Source organism: Manduca sexta, chromosome 6 (assembly GCF_014839805.1).
Source record: "Manduca sexta isolate Smith_Timp_Sample1 chromosome 6, JHU_Msex_v1.0, whole genome shotgun sequence".
In the NCBI taxonomy this organism is placed as follows: Eukaryota; Metazoa; Arthropoda; class Insecta; order Lepidoptera; family Sphingidae; genus Manduca; species Manduca sexta.
The window spans coordinates 11,109,235-11,132,150 of NC_051120.1; the positions used below are offsets into that span (position 1 = coordinate 11,109,235).

General features: G+C 36.5%; 1 protein-coding gene across 8 annotated transcripts in view; it reads left to right on the forward strand.

Moving 5' to 3' along the window:
* LOC115444333 (glutamate-gated chloride channel) overlaps positions 1-18,259 on the forward strand; it is a 39,056-nt gene extending 20,797 nt beyond the window's left edge. For 2 of the 8 annotated variants that reach the window (XM_030170077.2, XM_030170076.2), the window contains exons 4-11: positions 724-794; positions 2,985-3,054; positions 4,223-4,459; positions 9,487-9,621; positions 9,876-10,028; positions 10,610-10,881; positions 11,760-11,941; positions 12,152-18,259. In XM_030170077.2, coding sequence (XP_030025937.1) covers positions 724-794; positions 2,985-3,054; positions 4,223-4,459; positions 9,487-9,621; positions 9,876-10,028; positions 10,610-10,881; positions 11,760-11,941; positions 12,152-12,191 — 1,160 coding nt within the window. In that variant the 3' untranslated portion in view covers positions 12,192-18,259. Of the gene's footprint in view, position 1; positions 70-723; positions 795-2,984; positions 3,055-4,222; positions 4,460-9,486; positions 9,622-9,875; positions 10,029-10,609; positions 10,882-11,759; positions 11,946-12,151 lie in introns of those variants that run through there. The other 6 variants (XM_030170079.2, XM_030170082.2, XM_030170081.2 and 3 more) reach the window with 6 other exon arrangements.
* The last annotated feature ends 4,657 nt before the right edge of the window (positions 18,260-22,916 follow it).

Genomic DNA, 22,916 nt, shown 5'->3' on the forward strand with positions numbered 1-22,916 from the left:
GATGGGCCGGCGGTAGTGAGCGTCAATATATTTGTCAGAAGTATATCAAAGATCGATGACGTCACAATGGTAAGTCGACATAAGGACAGGCTAGACCGCATCTAGTCCAACGCTCTCTGGTTAAAACTTACATACGCGTTCAACAAGTCAAATGAATGGGCACATCCCTCCTGTTCAACTAGAAGGAGTGATTTACCCGTATTATGTGTAATGTTTTATACTTTTTTCATTTTTTCATTTTTATATAACTCTCCAATTCCCGTTTGGTGTTGACGACCAAAATCGTTTTTAGATGCGCGGTTTCGTTTTTCGTTTGTTTAAAAATGACAAAAAACAATTTTAGAGCCAGAATGGTACTATCCTAAGCTTTGTTTAACAGTTGAGGAACAATTGAATAGATTTATTTTGAATTTTTCTTAGATAATCTAGTTTTATTTTTTGTTTTCACTTTTAGACTGGCTGGTTGTCCTTATGATTTCACCGGGAGGGGCATTGGCTTTCTGTAATCTAATGGACTGAGGGGCGCAGGGGAGCGCGGAGGAGGTGGCGGCGGATCAGTTCCATTTCATTACACACTTTTGGCATCTGACATTATCATCAATTTGTGTACATGGTTAACTGTCATACGGGAGTACCGCTGCGGCGCCAGCGCACTCGACTAGTTAGGGTTATATCATATCATATGAAGCGGTATAATATAAATATTGTTTGTTTGTCATTAAGGCGATGCGCCAACGTTAGTACGTGTCAACATGTATCTCCGATCCATCAGCAAAATAGATGATTACAAAATGGTGAGTGGTTGCACAAGCTCGACCGGACGTGACCTGTGACTCTTTTATTATAAACCAAAGTTTTTCACATTGTATTACTGTTCCATAGACCTGCGTGCGACAAAAACTTTGTTTATAATAAAATTGGCCATTACCAAGTGGATATTTGGCGATATTTGCACTATGCTAAACATTCTCAAGCTATTGTAATCGATTATGTGTTTGTGGTTTACTTTTATTGTTATTTTCTTTTGTTTCTTTATTCCTTTATCGGTTCTGCACTGTTATGTTTATTATATCATTTGTTTATATGTTCATTTAACACCCACTCTAACGATGAAACTAATTCTAACTGAGTTTAAAGTTCCGTGGTGCGGTGCCGCGCACACCTAACTCTTACTGTTCTCTTCCAAATCTAACGCTATCAGTCTAAAACTGTCCGAAATTAAATTCTAAAATTGTAATGTGGTAAAATTCATTTAAGAACTACAACTTTACTTTTATCTATTTTTTAATTTTATGTTTTATAATTTATGTTTTGTTATTATTTTCGATGTTGGGATCACGGGAGGAATCGAGATTCGACGGAATTGGCACTAAAGTAGACAGCACAAACGACTGCAATCAGCATTGAACCGCTTCGATATTGCACACACTGTTGACTCTGAGAGGAGTTGGGCCGATCGGTTCGCGCGCACGACTCACGCGTCACGAGTATCGACTGTAACAACCGTAAGAGTAGAGACGAGAGTAGCAGGACTAGCCAGGGACCGGATCACGCTTCCCGTAGGCTCACTGGGTACAGCGGCCCGCACCATTATCATCGTTACATTTATTTCCGTAAATTTTGTTTGTGATCATGCTTTGTATTATTTCGACGCATTTATGTATCATTTGATGGGGATTATAAAAACTATTTTGGTCGTGTACGTTGACGTAATCACTGTTGACATTGTCTTGTTTATTTGAATTTGTGTTGTGTATCGGGGTGTGACGTGCCGCCCGCACACGGCTTCCCGCTTCGGTGGCTGTCCTGCAATGTGACACCCGACCCCCGAACTCCGGCTAGATAACGTAGATCTAGTTAAGTGGCAATAATGCCTGCATGCAGGTAACCAAAGCATTCCATCAACGAATGCTGACACGGTGAGTGTGGTAGGCTTTGCTGTGCATGAGTTTGACCACGTCTCTTGACGAAGCTGACTTTTGGATGTCGGGGCGGATTCAGGAGCGGTCGTGGGACCCGATGCCCCCCGTACCGAGTGCAAAAACATTTGTCTAGCATATTACATACACTGTCACCTATTCAATGTTAGCATCGGCCACGATTCATATCACTTTATACCGATTGATTACAATAATATTGTATAGAATAAAGTCTTCAATTATTTTGTAACAATCCCATGCAAATATTGATTTACGTCTGGTATATTTGTAGATTTTTTAAATTATAATTTGTAGGTACTAATATTTTGATATGTAAATATCCATTGCAGCTGCGAAGGCGGGTCGCGGGGATACTCCTGGGACGGCGAATTTGGGCCCCAAATTTCCTGGATCCGCCCTTATTGAGTGTGAAAATACTTAGCTAACGGGTTCCCCCGTTGGCTATTAGCCAATCTATCCTATAATTTAATACCGGCATCAATCATAGTCGATGTAATCTTGGACTCATCCAAATCGACTTCCAAAAGCTATCTTCGGGGCATGGCACATAGCATCCGCTAGCTTTAAATGTATATATAATTCATTTGACTTGCTCTGTGGTGTCGGCGGTTCGATTCTTTGTTATGTTTGTAATGTTAAACGAATGAACCGTTGACAACAATATTTTTTAGACTAATTGTTTAGATTTGTGTCAATAGACGCACAGGAATTGATGTTGGCGTATTGGCAGATCGCACCCAATATTGGCACAAATATTTGTTTAATTATAGCTTTGTGGCAAAGGAAGTAAATGAGATGTAGTGGATAGCTTTATGCCTTAAACTGATGAAAATATAGAATTATTAATAAAAATATTAAAGAGAGAAGAATTGCTTACATTTAGAAGTGTGCACATAAAAGCTAAAGTCATAATTAAAGATAAAAGAAATCAAATAGCAATAGAGAAGTTCATTTGCAATGTAATTATGAAATATAATGCCATAGAAGTTTTTGATAAAACACTTTTTATAATTATGAGGTCTACATTGTTTATGATGTTTTCAGGAATACTCTGTACAGTTGACCTTCAGGGAACAATGGTTAGATGAGAGACTCAAATTCAATAATTTGGGAGGTAAGAAATTCTTTTATTCATGTACATATAATAATAATTATCAGCCCTGTATTATATACTTGCCCACTGCTGAGCACGGGCCTCCTCTACTACTGAGAGGGATTAGGCCTTAGTCCACCACGCTGGCCTAGTGCGGATTGGTAGACTTCACACACCTTCGAAATTCCTATAGAGAACGTCTCAGATGTGCAGATTTCCTCACGATGTTTTCCTTCACCGTTAAAGCAAACTATAAATTCACAAAGAATACACACATGATTTTTTAGAAAAGTCAGAGGTGTGTGCCCTTGGGATTTGAACCTGCGGACATTCGTCTCGGCAGTCCGTTCCACATCCAAGTAGGCTATCGCCGCTTACTAGGCTATCGCCGCTTACATATTAAATTTAAGTAAAATCACAAATATTATTTTACTATCTGTATATATTCAAATTTGTGACACATAATATGTTCCACAGACGTTCCTAAATTATCCTATTGAATTTTCTATGCAAATCTAATGCAAACGGGAGGCTAGACAGCTCTATGACCTGGATAGAAGCCAATCCATCCAATTTATAGACATATCTTACAAATGACAGGAAATGCTCACGAAAATTTCAGAATGCTGTCACCCTCGCATCTTCGTAGAATTATTATAATCTGTCAATTCTCTTTGTTATAGATGTAATCAGCCATAAACGTAGCCGAACTCAAAATTTTAAATCGCCTACACAAGATCAGATATTTTCTTTTTTGCGTGAAGTAAAATAATTAACCTTTATTTTGGTGAAGAATTTTTTTTTTATTAGTAAGAATACAAAACGTACAGGCGATTTCAAGTTTTGAATCATTCAGCCACTTATTTGGATGTTTGTACTGCAACTAATTTATATATCTACATTTCTTTATTATTATACGCCCTTTTGAATTTGGCGTAGGTAATCGTTTTCCATCATTAACCATGTCTAAATAACATACCAGCCCCTTCAGAATGTTCCAAAAAACGTGACTCGTATCAATGTCATATTTTGATGTTTCTGATGAGGATCGAAAGCCCAATGTGTCAGTCACGTGTTCAACTAATCTTAACAAAACGACACGGAGCGAGAAGCCGTGTTTTTTGCACATAGTAATTAATGTAGAAATTATAGCTTTTTACCATAATCAACAATTTTAAATCTTCTCCAGGTCGTCTAAAATACCTAACCTTGACGGAAGCGAACAGGGTATGGATGCCGGACCTGTTCTTCTCAAACGAGAAGGAGGGCCACTTCCACAATATCATCATGCCGAACGTGTACATCAGGATCTTCCCCAATGGCACGGTGCTGTACAGCATCCGCATCTCTCTCACGCTCTCCTGCCCCATGAACCTCAAGTTATATCCGCTGGATAAGCAGACCTGCTCCTTGAGGATGGCCAGTTGTAAGTACAAGTTTTATTGCATTTCTTTTTATTGACTGGTTCATTAACGTGATAAGTCAAAAAAATCATATTTGTTTTTATTTGATAATAAAAACGTGTTCAATTTATTCTTCAAAAGATGTGGTGTATTTTATGCGTGTTGCAAATTGAAAAAAAAATATCGTTTCGATACAGTTTTTGAAAAACACTTCTCTAAAATTTCAATTATAAAGGTAACAGAATATTGAAGCTAAAAGGTTAGTTTTATATGGCTTTTATATTATATGATTACAATGAACTATTTCTTCAGATTCCCTTGAACGATACTGAAAATACAGAATAAAGTTGCTTTACCATAGATCCTTTTTTATTGTTTTCTCGACATTCATCCAAATTAAAATAGTTATTGGAATCGCTGAAATAATCCAACATATCATTAGAATGTGCTGTTTGTGTAAATTATTGAAATCAAGTACTTCGAAATCTAACACCATACCTAGAACGGTCATGATCATATAGTTATTGGAGTAATGTCTAATGCGTTTATGTATTCGTTTATTGGCATATGAACTCGATAAATAAACATTTGACATTTACGATTCCGCAAATATTTTATAAAGCAATAATAAATTGTTGGTGTGTTTGAGACGTTTGCGGATCCATAAAATAAAAATAACTTTTTGTAAGTTAGTGTTGGTTGAAACATTTTGGGAATTTAAAATTGCGACATATACCTATATATTTAAAAAAATCAGACTATGTCGAATACGATGAGCAGAGAGTAAGATATTTCACAGTTGACCTCCCTACCTACTTTTGGGGTGTCATAGTCACTTTCTAGTTAACTTGATTAATAAAACATAACATGCGTATAGCAAAAACGATTGTTATTATCGCCCACTATAACCGATTTACGAATTTTGCGTACGAGGTCTCTTGATTTTCCTCAAGGAAGTGACGACCTTGCACCAGTCCAGTGCGTAATACCCTACATTATGCGGTAACTAACACTTTAATAAGAAGATGAGTTTGGATGATAAATAAAATCCCGAACTAAAGACATAGATGCAGTGAGTCGTAATAACAATAATATCAGCCCTGTATTATATACTGTCCCACTGCTGAGCACGGGCCTCCTCTACTACTGAGAGGGATTAGGCCTTAGTCCACCACGCTGGCCTAGTGCGGATTGGTAAACTTCACACACCTTCGAAATTCCTATGGAGAACTTCTCAGATGTGCAGGTTTCCTCACGACGTTTTCCTTCACCGTTAAAGCGAACAATAAATTCACAAAGAATACACACATGATTTTAGAAAAGTCAGAGGTGTGTGCCCTTGGGATTTGAACCTACGGACATTCGTCTTGGCAGTCCGTTCCACAACCAACTAGGCTATCGCCGCTATATATAATATGTGAGTCGTAAGCTGAAATATATTTTGTATAGGTATTGTAATCTCTCTCTCTGGTCGGTCCCTCATATCTGAGGATAGTGGTCAGCATCAGAGTTGCATCTGGAGTGGATGATCTGCCTCCACCGGTGTCTGTAGGTATTGTAATACCTGATATATAATTGTTTGCTGGTGGTAGGATATATTTTATATCCGCCCGGATAGGGACCACCGAATACAAAGTGATGAAACCCACCATAATGGTCCACGTAAGTGTGTCGCGTTCCGGGATCAGCATATGTATATTCAGATTCAACTGGCCGGCATAATTATGTTGAGTACCACGAGTTATCTGTCTATTGAACCCCACTCCACTTACTATTAGGTGTACTGGTACCATATTGCGGTGCAAGAATAAAAATATATAAAAAAACTTCTACCTTAAGCTGAGTCATAAAAACAAATTATCTATATCGTTTTGTAAGAACACCATCTTTCTATTTGAATTATATTACCATTGTATTCAAATCGTCATCAACGATCGATGACATTTTAACACCACTGAACAGATTACGTTACGAGCCTTTACCGAACATTAGCAAACAATCACCGTTGGGAAGGATAAAAAATGCAATTCTATGCAATGTTTAGTATTTAGTAGATTAGATTAACAAATTTTCCGTACGTCTCTCATCCCGAGAGGTAACCGAGAGATTTGCAGCGGACGTTAGCTCGGCTTGGAGAGCTCTTGATGTAGCCCAGATAGCCTCACCGGTGAAACACCTGGCTCAGTTCGACGACTTGTCTTGACCCCTGCTTTGTTCGCGTAGCTTCGAATTTTTCACAATTCAGACCGAGTAAGACCTAATTCTGGTAGTGATTGAATTAACGTTGTGAGATTTCTTGTAACAATACAATACTGATGGTAGGTGTGAGAGTCTACCCGGGTAGGTACCACCGCAATGTCTATTTCTGCTGCCGAGCAGCAGTGTGAAGTCACTGTTGTGTTCCGGATTGAAGAACATTATAGCCAGTGTAACTACTGGACATAATCATTTAAAGCTAAAAAAATACGAAATTAAATATATGAACACATTTAAAGACAAGGGTTTTTAACTAGAAATCAGTGATTAATAAATATGAACCTAATCATGACCTTAACTAGGTTGTAATTGTTTTGTAATAGATAATAAAAAATTTAATGGACTTACGCATCTCAGAAAAAATGATTTCATATTAAAGTTATTACTTAAACATATTGCTATATAGCTTGACCAGTAAAATAAGAAATCTTGACGTTGTGGTGAAATATGAAACTAATTTCATGTACTTGGCCCTTATTCTGTATGATAGTGTAAACGCGTAACGCGGCCGTGTCATGTTATCTTTGAGAAATGTGCGTGGAATGGTATTCTGTAAGCCAAATTTCTATAGTCCTAAACATGATGGGTTGTGTTAAGTGCTTGGTACGCACTGTCAAAATAACGTGCGGGATAGAGAATAAGGCCCCAGACAACGTTAACATTAAAACATAAAAGCAACAGTGGTGCCACCAAATCAAGTTATTTATTTCCTGGTCAAGCTATACTTGGTATCGAGATTGAAGCCCCGAGCTATCGTTTCGGCTTACCCTACAGCATCAGGTCGCAAATAAGGAAATCAGATAAACCCGTGTTATTGCCAGAATTGATAACCAAGCGATTCCATTCTCACTCGACGTTTACTACGTGATAAAGATAATAGAATTGCCAATTTGGATTGTCGTAACAATTTGATGGTTTTGTTTGGCGTCATTATAAATCTAGAAAACAATACTATTAAATAATAGGATGTATCCTTTCTGGTAGCAATCATAACTGAATAATTACAAAAAAAAACAATCGTACTAATCTGAGATCGTAGATTTATTTGTTTTTCGAGACGGTTGAATAATTTAAGGGTTTAACAGCTACTATTTCCTCCTTTTTAATAATACTAGTATGGAGCATTGACTACAAAATTTAAATAATCAAGGCATTAGGTTGGAGTAAGAGCTTTTAACATTGTACTGTATTTTCACAGATTATTTGGAATTTTTATACCACTATTGTAAAAAAACCCTTATTGTAATTCGTTTGAAAGACCGTCATTTGTTTAGCCAGTATTTTCACTACTCTACACAATCAGTTATTCCGCAAATTATCAACTTATATCATTGATCATAATAATTCAGACCGCAATCCCATTAAATCAGACTTTAATAATATATCACCACATTATCTCCACATCCCATCTGTTTAACTGCTTTTCCCACTGATATTTACATTTTCATTACAAAATTACGTTGTTTACGCAGCATTCGGTGCCCAAACAAACGATTTGCTTCGAATAAACATCTTCGGCCTTGAATATAGAAATAATTCTTTCCGCGATATATTTATGAGCATTAGCAAATTCAGATGTCAGTTATGCGCTATTCCTTTGTATTTTAGAGTAGCGAGTGCCTTTATCTCTTCGCTATTATCGACTTTATTATGAAGCATCACAATATAGTCGATAAAGCATTACGTATGGTTTTTCTAGTAACAATTCATAATCCTAATTATTCAGTTCATTATTAGCTGTTAGTTTTTCTCTCTGTTATATATGTAACGGGGAAATGGACAACAGTTTCTAAGAAAACATTGTTTTTTAGTTTGCAGTCGGAAATAAATACTTTTCTGTTGCCGCAAGTAGAGATAATGTTAAAAATGCGTGTTGTTAACCCTGGCTATTTCTCTAACGATATTGTCGTGGTATTGTTTCGTTTTCAAATTAATTGTAACCAGTTGTTCTTCAATAGTTTCATATGACGGCCTTTACACGAATATGCTATCAATACGAAGAATTTTACATTCGTATAGTCTAGAACCCAAATATAGTGCACTACAACGAGATGGATTAGCTTTCCTAGTTGGCAGCTAATATAGACAGCAATTAGGGCGTGACCACGTGCTGCTAAAATCTCATAACAAGTGGAACTGTCAAAACGCATAGCATTTGGATGCGTTCCTGGGATTTATTACGTCTATAATGAAGATATCAATTCGGACTACATAACTTTAAGGTTATGCAAAGTAACTCGCTAATATTTTAACTCTTCTTCTTCTATATAATGGCTTTCACCGTTTATATATCGGTGATATCTCCAATGTTAAGTAGCAATAATAACGGATACAAAACAATGTTATATAAAACTTAAATACTCCAAATGTATTGCAATATTCTTGTAAAAACGGATCTCTTAGTAGTCTTTATTAATCTATTGAAACTAACTCATAACGACACGGTAATGTCAGCAATTCCTCTCCCTTCTGACAAATTTGTGGGATATAATTATTATGACTCCTGTAAAATGTACCTACGTTTGACAAACTTCGGTATGACGTTTGAATCACATTTTATCATCATAATAATTGCTTATGTTTACGGGACTAGGTATCCCCTCTGTTTCCTTGGAGGCTGCAAAGTCTTCGCAACGTCAAAAGAAAATTTTAATATAAAAAATCGCGATAAAATCTGTCAAATAGTTTTATTTAAATTTCTTATCAACATGTCTAAAGTAGTCACTTTACCTTGCTAGGATGAAAACATGTTATGCTGCCTCTTTGTTACTGATATTGAATTTGTCTGCCTCAGATGGCTGGACCACGGACGACTTGGTATTCCTGTGGAAGGAGGGCGATCCCGTACAGGTTGTGAAAAACCTTCATCTGCCTCGATTCACGTTAGAGAAATTCCGTACTGATTATTGCAATAGTAAAACTAATACAGGTAAGAAAAATTTCGATATTTGCTTTTTAAATAGGTCTCATTAAAATTGCTTGTATAGAATAAGCAGTTATTTCCTCTTTCATTACATTGATTGGAATATATTTTACTAGGTTTTCCCAAATCTATACAAGAATTGTTATTCTGAACCCTGACGTAAATTAACCATAAAGAAATACCCAATAAAGCACGTCCAAATATAATAAGTTTAAAATTACATACAAAATATAATGAATGGTTTCCATTGCTGTTTCCAGGTGAATACAGTTGCCTGAAGGTCGACCTGCTGTTCAAACGCGAGTTCAGCTACTACCTGATCCAGATCTACATTCCATGCTGCATGCTCGTCATCGTGTCCTGGGTCTCCTTCTGGCTCGACCAGGGCGCGGTACCCGCCCGGGTTTCGCTTGGTGAGTGCAAAAATTATACATCAAAACATCATGATTATCATCTGTAACAATTTAGTTCCAATAGAAAGGTGTCGGATAACCACATATAATTTTGTGTTACATTTTATTTTTACTTCTCATGTGCGTATAACCGTCTAGGTAGGTACCAACGCGAGGTCTATTTCTACCACCAAGCAGCAGAGTGCATGTACTATTGTGTCTTGTTTGAACGACATTATAGTCAGCGTAATTAATGGGCATTATGAGTCTCTCATCTAGTGAGTGGGTGACGAACGCAGTGGAGTGCCACGCAGTACTTTCTAATTGAAAGTTCTATATGGTGTTGTTACAGTTTATGCGCAGTCAAATCGCTTAACATCAGAAAAGCGGCATGCTCGGCTCGTCATTGAAACGCAATAAGGAGAAACATTTTATTAAACATCCAGTTGTATACACTATACAGTAAACACACTTACCACACCTAATATCTCGACTAGTGTACCCATTTTTCACATTTTGTGATAGGAACCTCGATATACCCGTCATTAATTCCACACCCAACATCGGATAAGATATAACTTTTGAATATCATTCTTCCCCAGGAGTGACCACGCTCCTCACCATGGCTACTCAGTCATCAGGCATCAACGCTTCCCTCCCCCCGGTGTCTTATACCAAAGCGATCGACGTGTGGACCGGCGTTTGTCTCACGTTCGTGTTCGGGGCGTTGCTCGAGTTCGCGCTTGTGAACTATGCCTCGCGTTCCGACATGCACCGTGAGAACATGAAGAAGACCAGGCGGGAGATGGAAGCGGCCAGCATGGATGCCGCCTCTGATCTTTTGGACACGGACAGCAACGCCACCTTCGCTATGGTGAGCTCGTATACAATATGATAGTACATTTTTGAGCATGCGGTTTGCAGTTTTTGATCTTTTGGTACTAAATTGGTTTGAACCTTCTAGTTATTGACTTGGTTTTTTTAATAAAGGTTTTGTGCCTAATTACTGTTTAGTCCTTATGTCATTGAGTTAAAGAGATCTAGTATTGATTAGGTTATAACTAATTCTGATTTTTCAGGTAGTTTGAGTTTAATTTGGGGTTTGAGAGATTTGACGCTTTCTACACTTATTGCTAAGTTTTGAATTTTGGATTTTAGTTTATTATCACTAGGAAACTGAGGCTTGAGTACTTTGATTGATGCAATATATTGAAAGTCGTCAAGACAAATTAGTTGCAATTTTTTGATTTTGATATAGATCATAATTTAATTTCGATTTATGCCATTTATCGTCTTTCTGAAAGATCCATTATCGCATCATTTTGAACTTTATATTATTAGATTTTTATTTTTGGGTGCGTATTGTGTATGTATATTTAGATTTATCTAGATAATACGTACATTATTAGCTATCTTAATACTGAAAACAAATTAGGATTGCGATGAAGTGAGATCCTTAATATAATTTTCTAATCCTTTACAAAGAAAATGATCAGGTCGTAGGTCCCTTATCTGCTTTACACTGAAGGTTAAATTCAATGCAAGTTAATATGAATATTAAATACTTCTATTAAATCACTGCTTCTCATATTTCAACAAAGCTTCCAAATACTACTTTTAAACCAATAACAAAGCAATAACGAAACGCTTTGTAACCAAAAACTAAAACAGCAGACCATCCGCTACAGCTTTTTAAGATATTGTTTCGAGAATGTGGCGTGTTCGTTCTCCCTGACTGGTCTGCAACTACAGAAGCCGCTGGTGCGCGGGGGCATCGACAACAAGATGCGGCAATGCGAGATACACATCAGCCAGCCCCGCAAGAACTGCTGCCGGCTCTGGATGTCCAAGTTCCCCACCAGGTCCAAGAGGATAGACGTCATCTCCAGGATCACCTTCCCGCTCGTCTTCGCCATATTCAACCTGGCTTACTGGTGAGTTGATTCTGTAGTTTAGATATTAGTGATTTCAATGCTTGCGCAATCACTGTACCTCCTATTTTGCAGATAAAGTTAAGAACATGCAAAATTTTGTCATTCACACAATTGTAAAAAAATCTGGAAAATAATTATTATTTTGTAATATATCGTTTTTGTCTCCTTGAATATTAAAAGAGATTACTGACTGGCATTTGTTTGCGTCAGGTCGACATACCTATTCCGAGACGAGGAGGAGGAGAAGTGATTCTCCGAGAGTCCGGAGTCGGGAGCGTGGCAGGTGGCGAAGCTGGCGGTGGCGGTGATGGCGCCGTACGTGGTGTTCGGCGTCGCGTACTGGGTGTTCCTGCGCCGGTCGGAGCCCGCGCCCCCCGGCTACGCCACGCGAGTCCGCCCCTGACGTCCGCGAGACCCCCCGCCACCACCGCCGCACCCACCGGACACCCCTCCACCGAACACACATTAGGCCTTGGACGAACCCGTTACCAGAAGCATGCTCGGTTGTAGTTAGTGACGCGAACGGACCGAAGCATTCTGTAGCGCCATGTTCGGGCACCGTTCACTGTGATTAGGACCTGTAGTGACGCGCTCGATGCCCCGGTGTGAATGTGAGTATATCTTTTACTAAGATTTTCGATAATTTTTACCAAAACGATATCCTTGTATGGTCGCTGTAAGTGTAGTCTGTAAGCCCACGTGACGTGTAATAGTGGCTCAAGTGTCCTAGCCTAATTCAAATCGTTAGATATACAGTGTAATGAACTATCGATTAGTGAAATAGAGCTCAATATTCTAACTCGTTAGTGTTTAGAGTTAGACAGCTCACGTCAGGCCAGGCTCTTAGCCAGAAGGTTTGGGGGTCCCGTACTAGCGCGACCGGCGAGCCCCCGGCCGCCGTTCCTGACTCCGGGCCTGCACGAAATGGCCTAGTTATATACCTAGTAGATATTTATTGGATTAAATTGGTCTATAAGACAGAAAGGAATTTATAATACACATATACATAAATTTTAACATTAATTATAGTGGACGTGGGGATTCTCATTGAAAACGCACACGCGAAGCCAGCGAAACGTTTTATTGTATTCAAAATGTTTTAAACCTGTTAAATAAAGGGAAATATTTTCGTATTTTTACGGCAATATTATTATATTATTATTTACTTAATTATTTAAGCCTAAATTGTATTTGTAACCGCGATTACAAGGTCGACCTATGCGACATTGCCAAACCTTGCAAAATGACTTTTATGATGATTTTAAAAAGGATATCTTGATATGACACCATCCAGACCATAATAATTAACAAATGAATTAAACATAACCTCAAATATTTTTTTACACAAGCCGATCTTGTTCTCGCGGTCTTTTGTTCCTTCTGGCTTCTTTCTGCTCAAAGTCAGAACAATTTCAATGAGAAGTGTACATATTCGGGCCTACGTTTTACACCTGTGTCGCTCACTGTATAGCAATCGTAAATTTATAATAGAATTTTAATAATAAATCGCGCAATGTAACTTGGCCGCGTAAGTCACACACGGCAACGATTTATCGTACCGATTTGTCGTACCGATTTATCGTACCGATTTAACGTACCGATTTATCGGTACAGTCCGTTTGCGGAGTTTTATCGAATCTATGACGTGTGACTGCCCTATATATAGGGCATAGTTGTGCATGGCGAGCATTATACTAATCGTCAAGCATTGATCTTCAAAGAATAAATAGAGATAGAGGGTAAAGACCTTAGTGAAGTGACCACGATTGTCAAAGAGTATTTACTCTTAGATAGATACAGAGGGCAAAGATCGATAAAGTGACCAATAAGCGGCCAATTTAACTTGTGCGTATTATAATCCATTTCACTTGTAAATATATTTTAACTGTCCGGTCTGTTCATCACGACAAGCTTCTTTAGTGAGGCCGTATGAATCACAGTTTAGACAGTTGTGACAAGTCTATAGTTAGTAAAGGCATTTTACGTGTTCTAAAACATTTTAAAACTCAATTAGATTAATATAGATTAGTGTTTACAGTTGAACCAGTTAGTTAGTGTCAGTTTATAAATATATCGTGGCTGGGATGCCATTGAATCTCCGTAAGGAGGATATAACTAAACCCGCATTGGGCGCGTCAAAATTTGCATAATCTGTGGATCAATCTGTCAAAATGTGATAATTGTTTTGACATAATAAATAATACATACAGCTACGAACCGAAATGAGTATTTCTCAAAATAAATGAACGCAACTAAATAGTTCACGAATTTTCCTAACTCTACTACCTTTTTATTTATTTGTTTTAAAACATTCGTTTTATTAAATTAAATAAAGAATTAATGCATTAAGACAGGCAAAAAAAATGAGAGAAATAACTAATAATATTTCATCAAAATAATTTCGTTACTTTCATTTATTTAATAACACCCATTGAAAAGATTATTTACACGATGCTAAACGGTTTTCTAAAGACGAGAAATATTTCAAAGAAAATAAGTCGTTTCCAAAATTATAACCAGTCGTATTACGGTCGGCATGGAACGGTACTTTATTACATTAAGCTTTAGCCCAATGTCGGTTAAATATATTCACAAGTATTATATTTCAACGTAAAATAAGTTAAATACAGGGCATAGTGTAGACCTCGATCCAAGAAGTATGGTCCGATGGACAGACTCTTTGGTGTTAATTCGTATATCACTACCGCCGTGTTCGATTACACTAGTTTTACTCCTGTCTTCGCACGTTGTCGATAATTCCTTTATCTGTAAGGTAGGTTATTTTTTTTCAGTATAAATTCAGCCTAAAATAACCTGTCAGACTATCAAGTTTATACGATTGGATTTTCGAGCCAATTCCATCAATACCTTTTATATTCTTGCAAACTTTGAATATCACTGGAAATTTCAAAAGTATTTCTTCTACCACGAAGGCCATATGGGTTGGTAACCTTTCTTTAAAGTGTGCAAATATTCTCATATAATGTTCAAAAATACAATGTGTTAATATCAGACATGCGCAATTGGTTACCACTTTGATAATATATAAAGGGGACGCCTTGACTGATCTTTCCTTTCTGCCAAAGTATAAGAGCATATATTCACACATTTATAAAACCGTTGTGCGTAACACAGGCAAGTGTTTAACATTTATTTATGTTTGTGTCTCTAATGACACAAAACAGTACCTATAGTACTGAAACAGATTTTTTTGCTCGCAGTAATAATTGGCTTGACAAAGAAGAGTATACTCAACAGTGGATTGATACGGGCTGACGAGATAGATGTCTTTTCTAGATGGTTTAAAGGATATCAGGTTCCCGTGCCAATATTCTCGCTTTCCCTAGACGATCCTATATCTAAATTGATGAAGATCCTCTATTCTCTCCCATAAGATTTGCTCATTTCTCTTCTCCGTCCTCTTATTTGGTGACACTTTGTTACAATAGATTTTAATATATAGTTTAATTGGTATGTTCGAATTTAATGTTATGCGTAAATGTATGATTTGAGAAGCAATACTGCGAGTCGATTTTCGGAACATAGAAAGCAAGTCACAAAACACATAAATACATTTATATCACAAATTAAACTTGAGAAATCATTTTGCATGTCAATCTATATAGGTTCTGTAAGTTTCTGAAACCCAAACCTGGACATGGGATAACGTCTAAGATTCTTGATCGGTGATTCCGGTGTAAAAAGGGTCTACAACGAGCGCTCTCGGAACATAAAATCAGCAGAATTGCTTCTCAAATATAAGCTTTATATCCATTTTATTGTGTCCTTATTTACCACGGGCTGTGACTGAAGGCGAACTTCAGATATGTTTAAACGGACATGTAATACGAATAACCAAATGTTGTCAATGATAGTGAGATTTATTTCGATTATAGCAGACTCCCGATCATCGTGTCCAGCGCATTTTTGCGGGCAACTTTAAGAAGTCAATTTGTAGTGCTACATCATATACTTAACTGAAAGAGCCTGTGTTAAGGGAATTAGTTATGCTAGTTGCTTGATATTACGTAATGAGCATAACCATCAAGTAAATTATTCAATAGAATTGCAAACAAAATCTGTCCACGGAAATATTTTTACACAATTACGCAAAATTAAATATGCGTACATATTAAGTGGTTAGTAATTTGTTTCAATTATTGAAATTGATTAAAATTATTATTTTACGTGTAGTGCTAACACGCATATGAGACCCTATTGTAATGTCACTGAAATCCGCAATTGTCGCTTGACGCTATGATCGGAAGCCCACCTTAAAAATTAGATTAGGTTATCCCACGCTTATAAAACAAAATGTCTACTTTGACTTAAAAATATTGTCCTTTGTAACTTATTAAATATAGATTAATATTATGTAATTCTGTAAACAAGCGATGTTTTTCAACCAAAACTCATCCTTCCGTAATATGTATAGATGCCATTTGAAAACGAAGATAGCATTCGTTTGAATATTTCACAGGAACGGATAATATCGAGAGGTAAAAAATACATTATCTTCGTACTATACATAATTCGGAAGTACAATGATGTCAAAAATATCTGTTATAATATGTCAGAATTATATTCTATCTACGAGGAAAATAAATCGCAAAATAATGTAAGAATCTCTTCAGCAATCCCTAACTAAACTCGTACGGGCTTGCGGAAACACAGCTTCGTAGTCTCTTTCATCATGTTACCAACTAAAAAGTCGGCAATTTATTACCTTCGTCGTTATTGAGCTATGGAAAGGCTTGCTTCACACGTATTCCTTCCTTATTATAATACTAAGTCCTTTAAAAGAAGGACAAAGAAACAATTAACGCCTGTGAGCTTAGAATGTGGCAAAAATACGACATTTACTGTAATTGGTCGAGAGACTAACACGTGACTGACGAATTGGCCTCTCAACCAATCACAAACATGAAAATGAAACGACACCGATTTTCGTTTCTTAAAACATTCTAAGGGGGCAGATGCGCTTCAGGTAAAACTTTTTTCATTCTTCAGTAATAAACGCAAATATAAGTAATTAAAAATAAAATATATATCATTCAAGATATTGACATCTATGAATTAAAATCAGCTCAAACTATACATTGATTTAAAAGGCCTTATATCGTTTAACGTCATCGCACAACCTGAGAAGCATGGCAATAAAAGGCCAGTGGCGAAGGGTGAAATTTTTCAAAAGGTAACCCGAGGCAAAAATAATTGCCTTAGTTTACATATTGCGGACAGTTTAACAGCAAACAAAAAGTAAGACAAACGTAAATGAACCAAAAAGGGAAGCCGGTAGGAATCGGGTTGTATGAACGCTTCGCCACTGTAAAAGGCTCAATCGCACACTATTCGATAAGACGTGTTCCACCACTGCCACTGATAGTGAAATACAAGTGCTCTTCCAAAACACGATAGCCCTTACAGGCACCAAACATAGTGAGAAACCGCTGTGATTACATAATTTACACTGTAGGTATTTCGGTTTTACTCAAATTGGAACTCGCGAAACACTAAAGATTTTTTTAACTGACAGATTGTCGGGCGATTTGAATAGTGAATACCAACAAAAACAAAATGGATACCCATTATTCAATCCACAAACATTCAAAAGTGATAGAAATCGTTGAAAAAATATATTTTAACTGCTATATATAAATCAAAATAAAGAAGTAGCATTTAAAAATCGTAACGAATTGCAATATCAAGTCTGCACGAGGGTCGTTTTTGCTCGCAGTTAAAAATATTTTACAACATTATATATTGATTATATTATTAAATTTTCGTTTATATATTTTGTGATCCCGCTCCAATTAATTAACTCAACCGACCTTACATAAATCACTTCTCCACATTGAAAGATTAGTACTATCGATAAAGTGGAATAAATATCGATTACACACTAATATTCACTTTAAAGTCTTGTGCAAAGTACGATCATATCCAACCCTACTATAGAACTTAAACACAAAAAATAAAACACATTAAACACAATACTTTATTTATAAATCTTCAATTTTTAAATATCCGCAAAATAAATTACTATAAGTATACATTGTCCCTTCTATATTAGTTTTGTTACAGACGTCCGCATCTCCGCATTCGCATCCGCGCGGATGTTATTGTGATGAGTTCGTATTGTCAATTAGGTTGTATATAATAGTTTTATTGCGTTGTTTATATTTTTTTATGCCCGCATCCGCGTTGGCATCCGCGGATGTCATGACATCTGTAACGGACTACGTCATTCATTGTAAGTACTGGATCGATATCAATATCAATATATGCAATGGGACTTAATACACATGTACCCAACTATGTTTGTGTTTTATTGTTACTCCTAAAATTGTTTTATCTTTGAGGGCCATATATTTTTTTATAGCCTGACCAGGACAATAAAAAACTTGCCTGGAATCGCCACTCATGCATTTTGGTTTTAAAGTAAACATTGTCAGTAACTTAGTTCCATATTTTAACACAATAGTGCGAGATTTTTTATTTTCCTGGTCAAGTTGTACATACGTTATTTAATTATTGACCTTTCACACTTTACTAATCACTCTAACTAAGCAATGACAATGACAAAAAAAGATTTTTTGCCTTGTACTTCCTATTATTAAACGATTTGTGAGTCAGACTAAAATGTATGGTTAATCACTGTTTATTTCTTTATCGGAGACGCTCTATGCTCTATAGGGAGAAAAGAAATCTGTAGGCATAGAATAAACATATTAGAATTCTATTCGGAATAGACATTGACTTCTCAACCTTCAAACACGTATTGACAAACTGTAAGAACTATAAAATAAATCAGTAGTTACCTATGGTCTTCTGATGGGAGTAAGCGGAGTAAGACTGACTTGTAGAGGCGGATGAATTTCCACAACAGCCTTCGTTACTACAGACATACTTACAGAAAATAAACACATGTAGCTATTTGGACTATAGTCAATTTTGTAAGGGTTTAACATGCCTCTTCCTATTCTTTATATTTATGATATCAACACACAAAGACATTAAACAGTATAGTTAGTTATAGACCTGGAATCAGGACCACATTTGTGCTCCAAAAGCTATTATCAATTGATAAGTCGTTGTCTTATTTGAAATGTCCGTGTCACAAGACGTCACAGTGTCTTTAGATCTTGATACAAATAAAAAAATATACAATGAAAATCGTGCAAATGACGATATGGAAAGAATAGGAAGTATTTTACATTGGTGTTTAGCTATTTCGCGGTAGATCGAGTAATCATCGTATGAGTGCAAATTTTTTTTTTGACAATCTTTCTAATTTTCGCTCTATATAATCTTAGAACTCTTTGACAGCTCTTAAAATAATGTGGAACCTTTTATTTTTTATGTTACCGATCTACATAGAAAAGCCAATATATAACGACTAAAGGTTATAACTAGGACAAGAAAACAACATGAAACTCATTCACTCATTTATTTTTCATTTTACTATATTAAAAAGAAGTAGTTATAACAATGGCGCATAAACAAAATATAATTTTTATACAATAAATTATACACATGGCGGATCAAGAGTCATACGATGAGGCGGTTCCAAAACAAAAAGTAAACTAATTCTTAACTTCTCCTTGGCACACTACCAGCTTTTCTGCTACGCTCTGGGAAAAGAGAAAAAATAAATTAATCATACAGTCCTTTTTTAAATGAACCGCTACTGGAATCAAAAGACAAGACTACCCTTACTAAATACGACAATTAACACGTTATTTTTCATATAAACATTAAATTATTAAGTTAAACATAAGACCCTCATTTGTTGATATTCGTGTTACCGGAATCTTTGTACATAGGCAACAATTTCAAGCTCATTTCTTCTTTCCACTATACTTTCAAATACATTATTATAACCAAAACTCACCTCAATAAGTTTATAAATGGCATAAACAGCTTCATCTGTCGAGCAGGCGTCGCTTCCCATATCGTTGTTGACAGACCTCTTGCCCTGTCCCCAACCAGAGCTGAATGTGAGTTGAGCTTCCGTGATCAGACAGATAGCAGCCATCGCCAGGAAAAATACTGCAAAACGAGCCATGTTGTGTTCGAATGAAGACTGAATGACTTGGACAAATGACGGCCGGCTTTTATAGCAGAAAAATGCTAATTAATAAGTTTTTGTTTGAGGGTATTCTGCAAATCAAATGAAGCCGTTGTGGTGTAATGAAATGGTAAAGTTTGTAGGCGTTGTCGGACATGGCATGATTTATAGGAATGTACGACGAACCGCGTACTTGGAATAGTTGTAAGATGTGACCTAAAAAGATGCAGAAAGGAAAAGCTTGTATTTACCTTGTTCAGTTTACGATTTTCATGATGCAATTGGCATCTTAAAAGTCTTGTTTCAATTCATGTTGCGGACTAATAATAATAATATCAGCCCTGTATTATTTACTTGCCCACTGCTGAGCACGGGCCTACTCTACTACTGAGAGGGATTAGCCCTTAGTCCACCACGGTGGCCTAGTGCGGATTGATGTCTATCAAAGTAAAGTCTTTCACACACCTTCGAAATTTCTATAGAGAACTTCTCAGATGTGCAGGTTTCCTCACGATGTTTTCCTTCACCGTTAAAGCGATCGATAAATTCACAAAGAATACACACATGATTTTAGAAAAGTCAGAGGTGTGTGCCCTAGGGATTGAAACCTGCAAACATTCGTCTTGGCAGTCCGATTCACACCCAACTAGGTTATCGCGGACTAATGCCATAAAAGATTAATTAGTGGATATTCAAGAAGTACTTTGTGGTACCTCGTTTCTGCTCTGTAATCATGATATTGACATTACATGAATTTGTAATGCCTTGGTGGCTTAGTTGTATTACGGTACGATTACATTGCTGAAGTCTCGGGTTCGATCTCCGGGTCAGGCAAATTAATACTGGGTTTTTCTACTCTATATTAGTCAAGAGTCAAGAATTGTGCGCGATATGTCAACAGGCTCGCCTTCTATCACATCATGGGATGGAACACACACGGCGAAAAGTGGGTGCACCAGTTGCGCTTCTGCCTACCCTTTCGGGGATAAAAGACGTATGCGTGTATAAAATTGTAACTCTTGGAATATGATAAACGTTTCACAATGTTCATTGTAATTAAAGATGCAAATAGAGCCAGAGATACTCAGTTATCAATACTATCTGTAAAATATAACTTATAGGGCTTCTATTAATTTGTTTCTGATGCAATCTGACACTCCATGCTCACAGGAGGGGTATAAAAGCGTCCGTAGACTCCTATCTGACCATCACACTATTCAAATCCTCTCTCCAGTCAACTTCCAGCTCTGTCTCACCATGTACAAGCTGTCGGTGTTCCTGGTGGTGGTGGCGTGCCTGTGCCTGGTGGCGCACGCCCAGCTCACCTTCACCTCCAGCTGGGGCGGCAAGCGTGCCGCGCTCACCGGGACGCTCTCTTGCAGGAACGTCGATGTCTTACAAGCCATTTACAAAATGATACAGGTAAATAATAGGCAATACATATGTTATTAATTAATAATAGTTACTCAGTTGAGTCAGTGAGATTTAACTTTCATTTGTATTTAATACAATAGTCCAAATTATTACTTATAAAATCTTTTTTAAGATAAAAAATATATTGCGTCATGAGTCTGGGGTATTGGGAGGACATTTAAGTCTTACAACTAATTATATTATGTGGAATATTATTTCCCGGCAAGAAAGCTGAAACCACGGGATTTTATTTTATGGTCAGCCGACCACTGCGCCATTGAGACTGAAAATCATTAAATTATTTGTAGAGTTCAGAGTCTCGAAAAATAGGCAATCATTATTAGCCTTAAAGGCATAATCTTAAGGTTACCTAGTAAATGAAAAGCAATTTGACTAACATTTATTTTCCTTTACAGAATGAAGCTGAAAGATTCATTGTCTGCCAGAAGTCTTGAAGAGGCACCACATAATTTCCAAAAAGCACCCAGTCGGCAAAAATATTAACTGTTTAATTAAACACAAAATGGATCCATTGTGTTTTTATATATTAATTTCTAAGAAATATTAAATAAAACCGTGTTATAGAAAATAAAATACTGGCTATTTAATTATTTTGAGATTTTCACCATTTTTATAAAGTAAGTACTTACTGCTACTTGCTAAAAAATATTGTATATCACTGATTAAACTGAATAGTGTTTTGTTTCTTGGACTACAAAATAATTCTTGTTCCTACCAAATATGCATCATGGTCTCTGTTCCTATCTTAGTAAGAAAGTGACAAACTTAAACACTAATGAACTTAATATGCATCATGGTCTCTGTTCCTATCTTAGTAAGAAAGTGACAAACTTAAACACTAATGAACTTAATATGCATCATGGTCTCTGTTCCTATCTTAGTAAGAAAGTGACAAACTTAAACACTAATGAACTTAATATGCATCATGGTCTCTGTTCCTATCTTAGTAAGAAAGTGACAAACTTAAACACTAATGAACTTAATATGCATCATGGTCTCTGTTCCTATCTTAGTAAGAAAGTGACAAACTTAAACACTAATGAACTTAATATGCATCATGGTCTCTGTTCCTATCTTAGTAAGAAAGTGACAAACTTAAACACTAATGAACTTAATATGCATCATGGTCTCTGTTCCTATCTTAGTAAGAAAGTGACAAACTTAAACACTAATGAACTTAATATGCATCATGGTCTCTGTTCCTATCTTAGTAAGAAAGTGACAAACTTAAACACTAATGAACTTAATATGCATCATGGTCTCTGTTCCTATCTTAGTAAGAAAGTGACAAACTTAAACACTAATGAACTTAATATGCATCATGGTCTCTGTTCCTATCTTAGTAAGAAAGTGACAAACTTAAACACTAATGAACTTAATATGCATCATGGTCTCTGTTCCTATCTTAGTAAGAATAGTGACAAACTTAAACACTAATGAACTTAATATGCATCATGGTCTCTGTTCCTA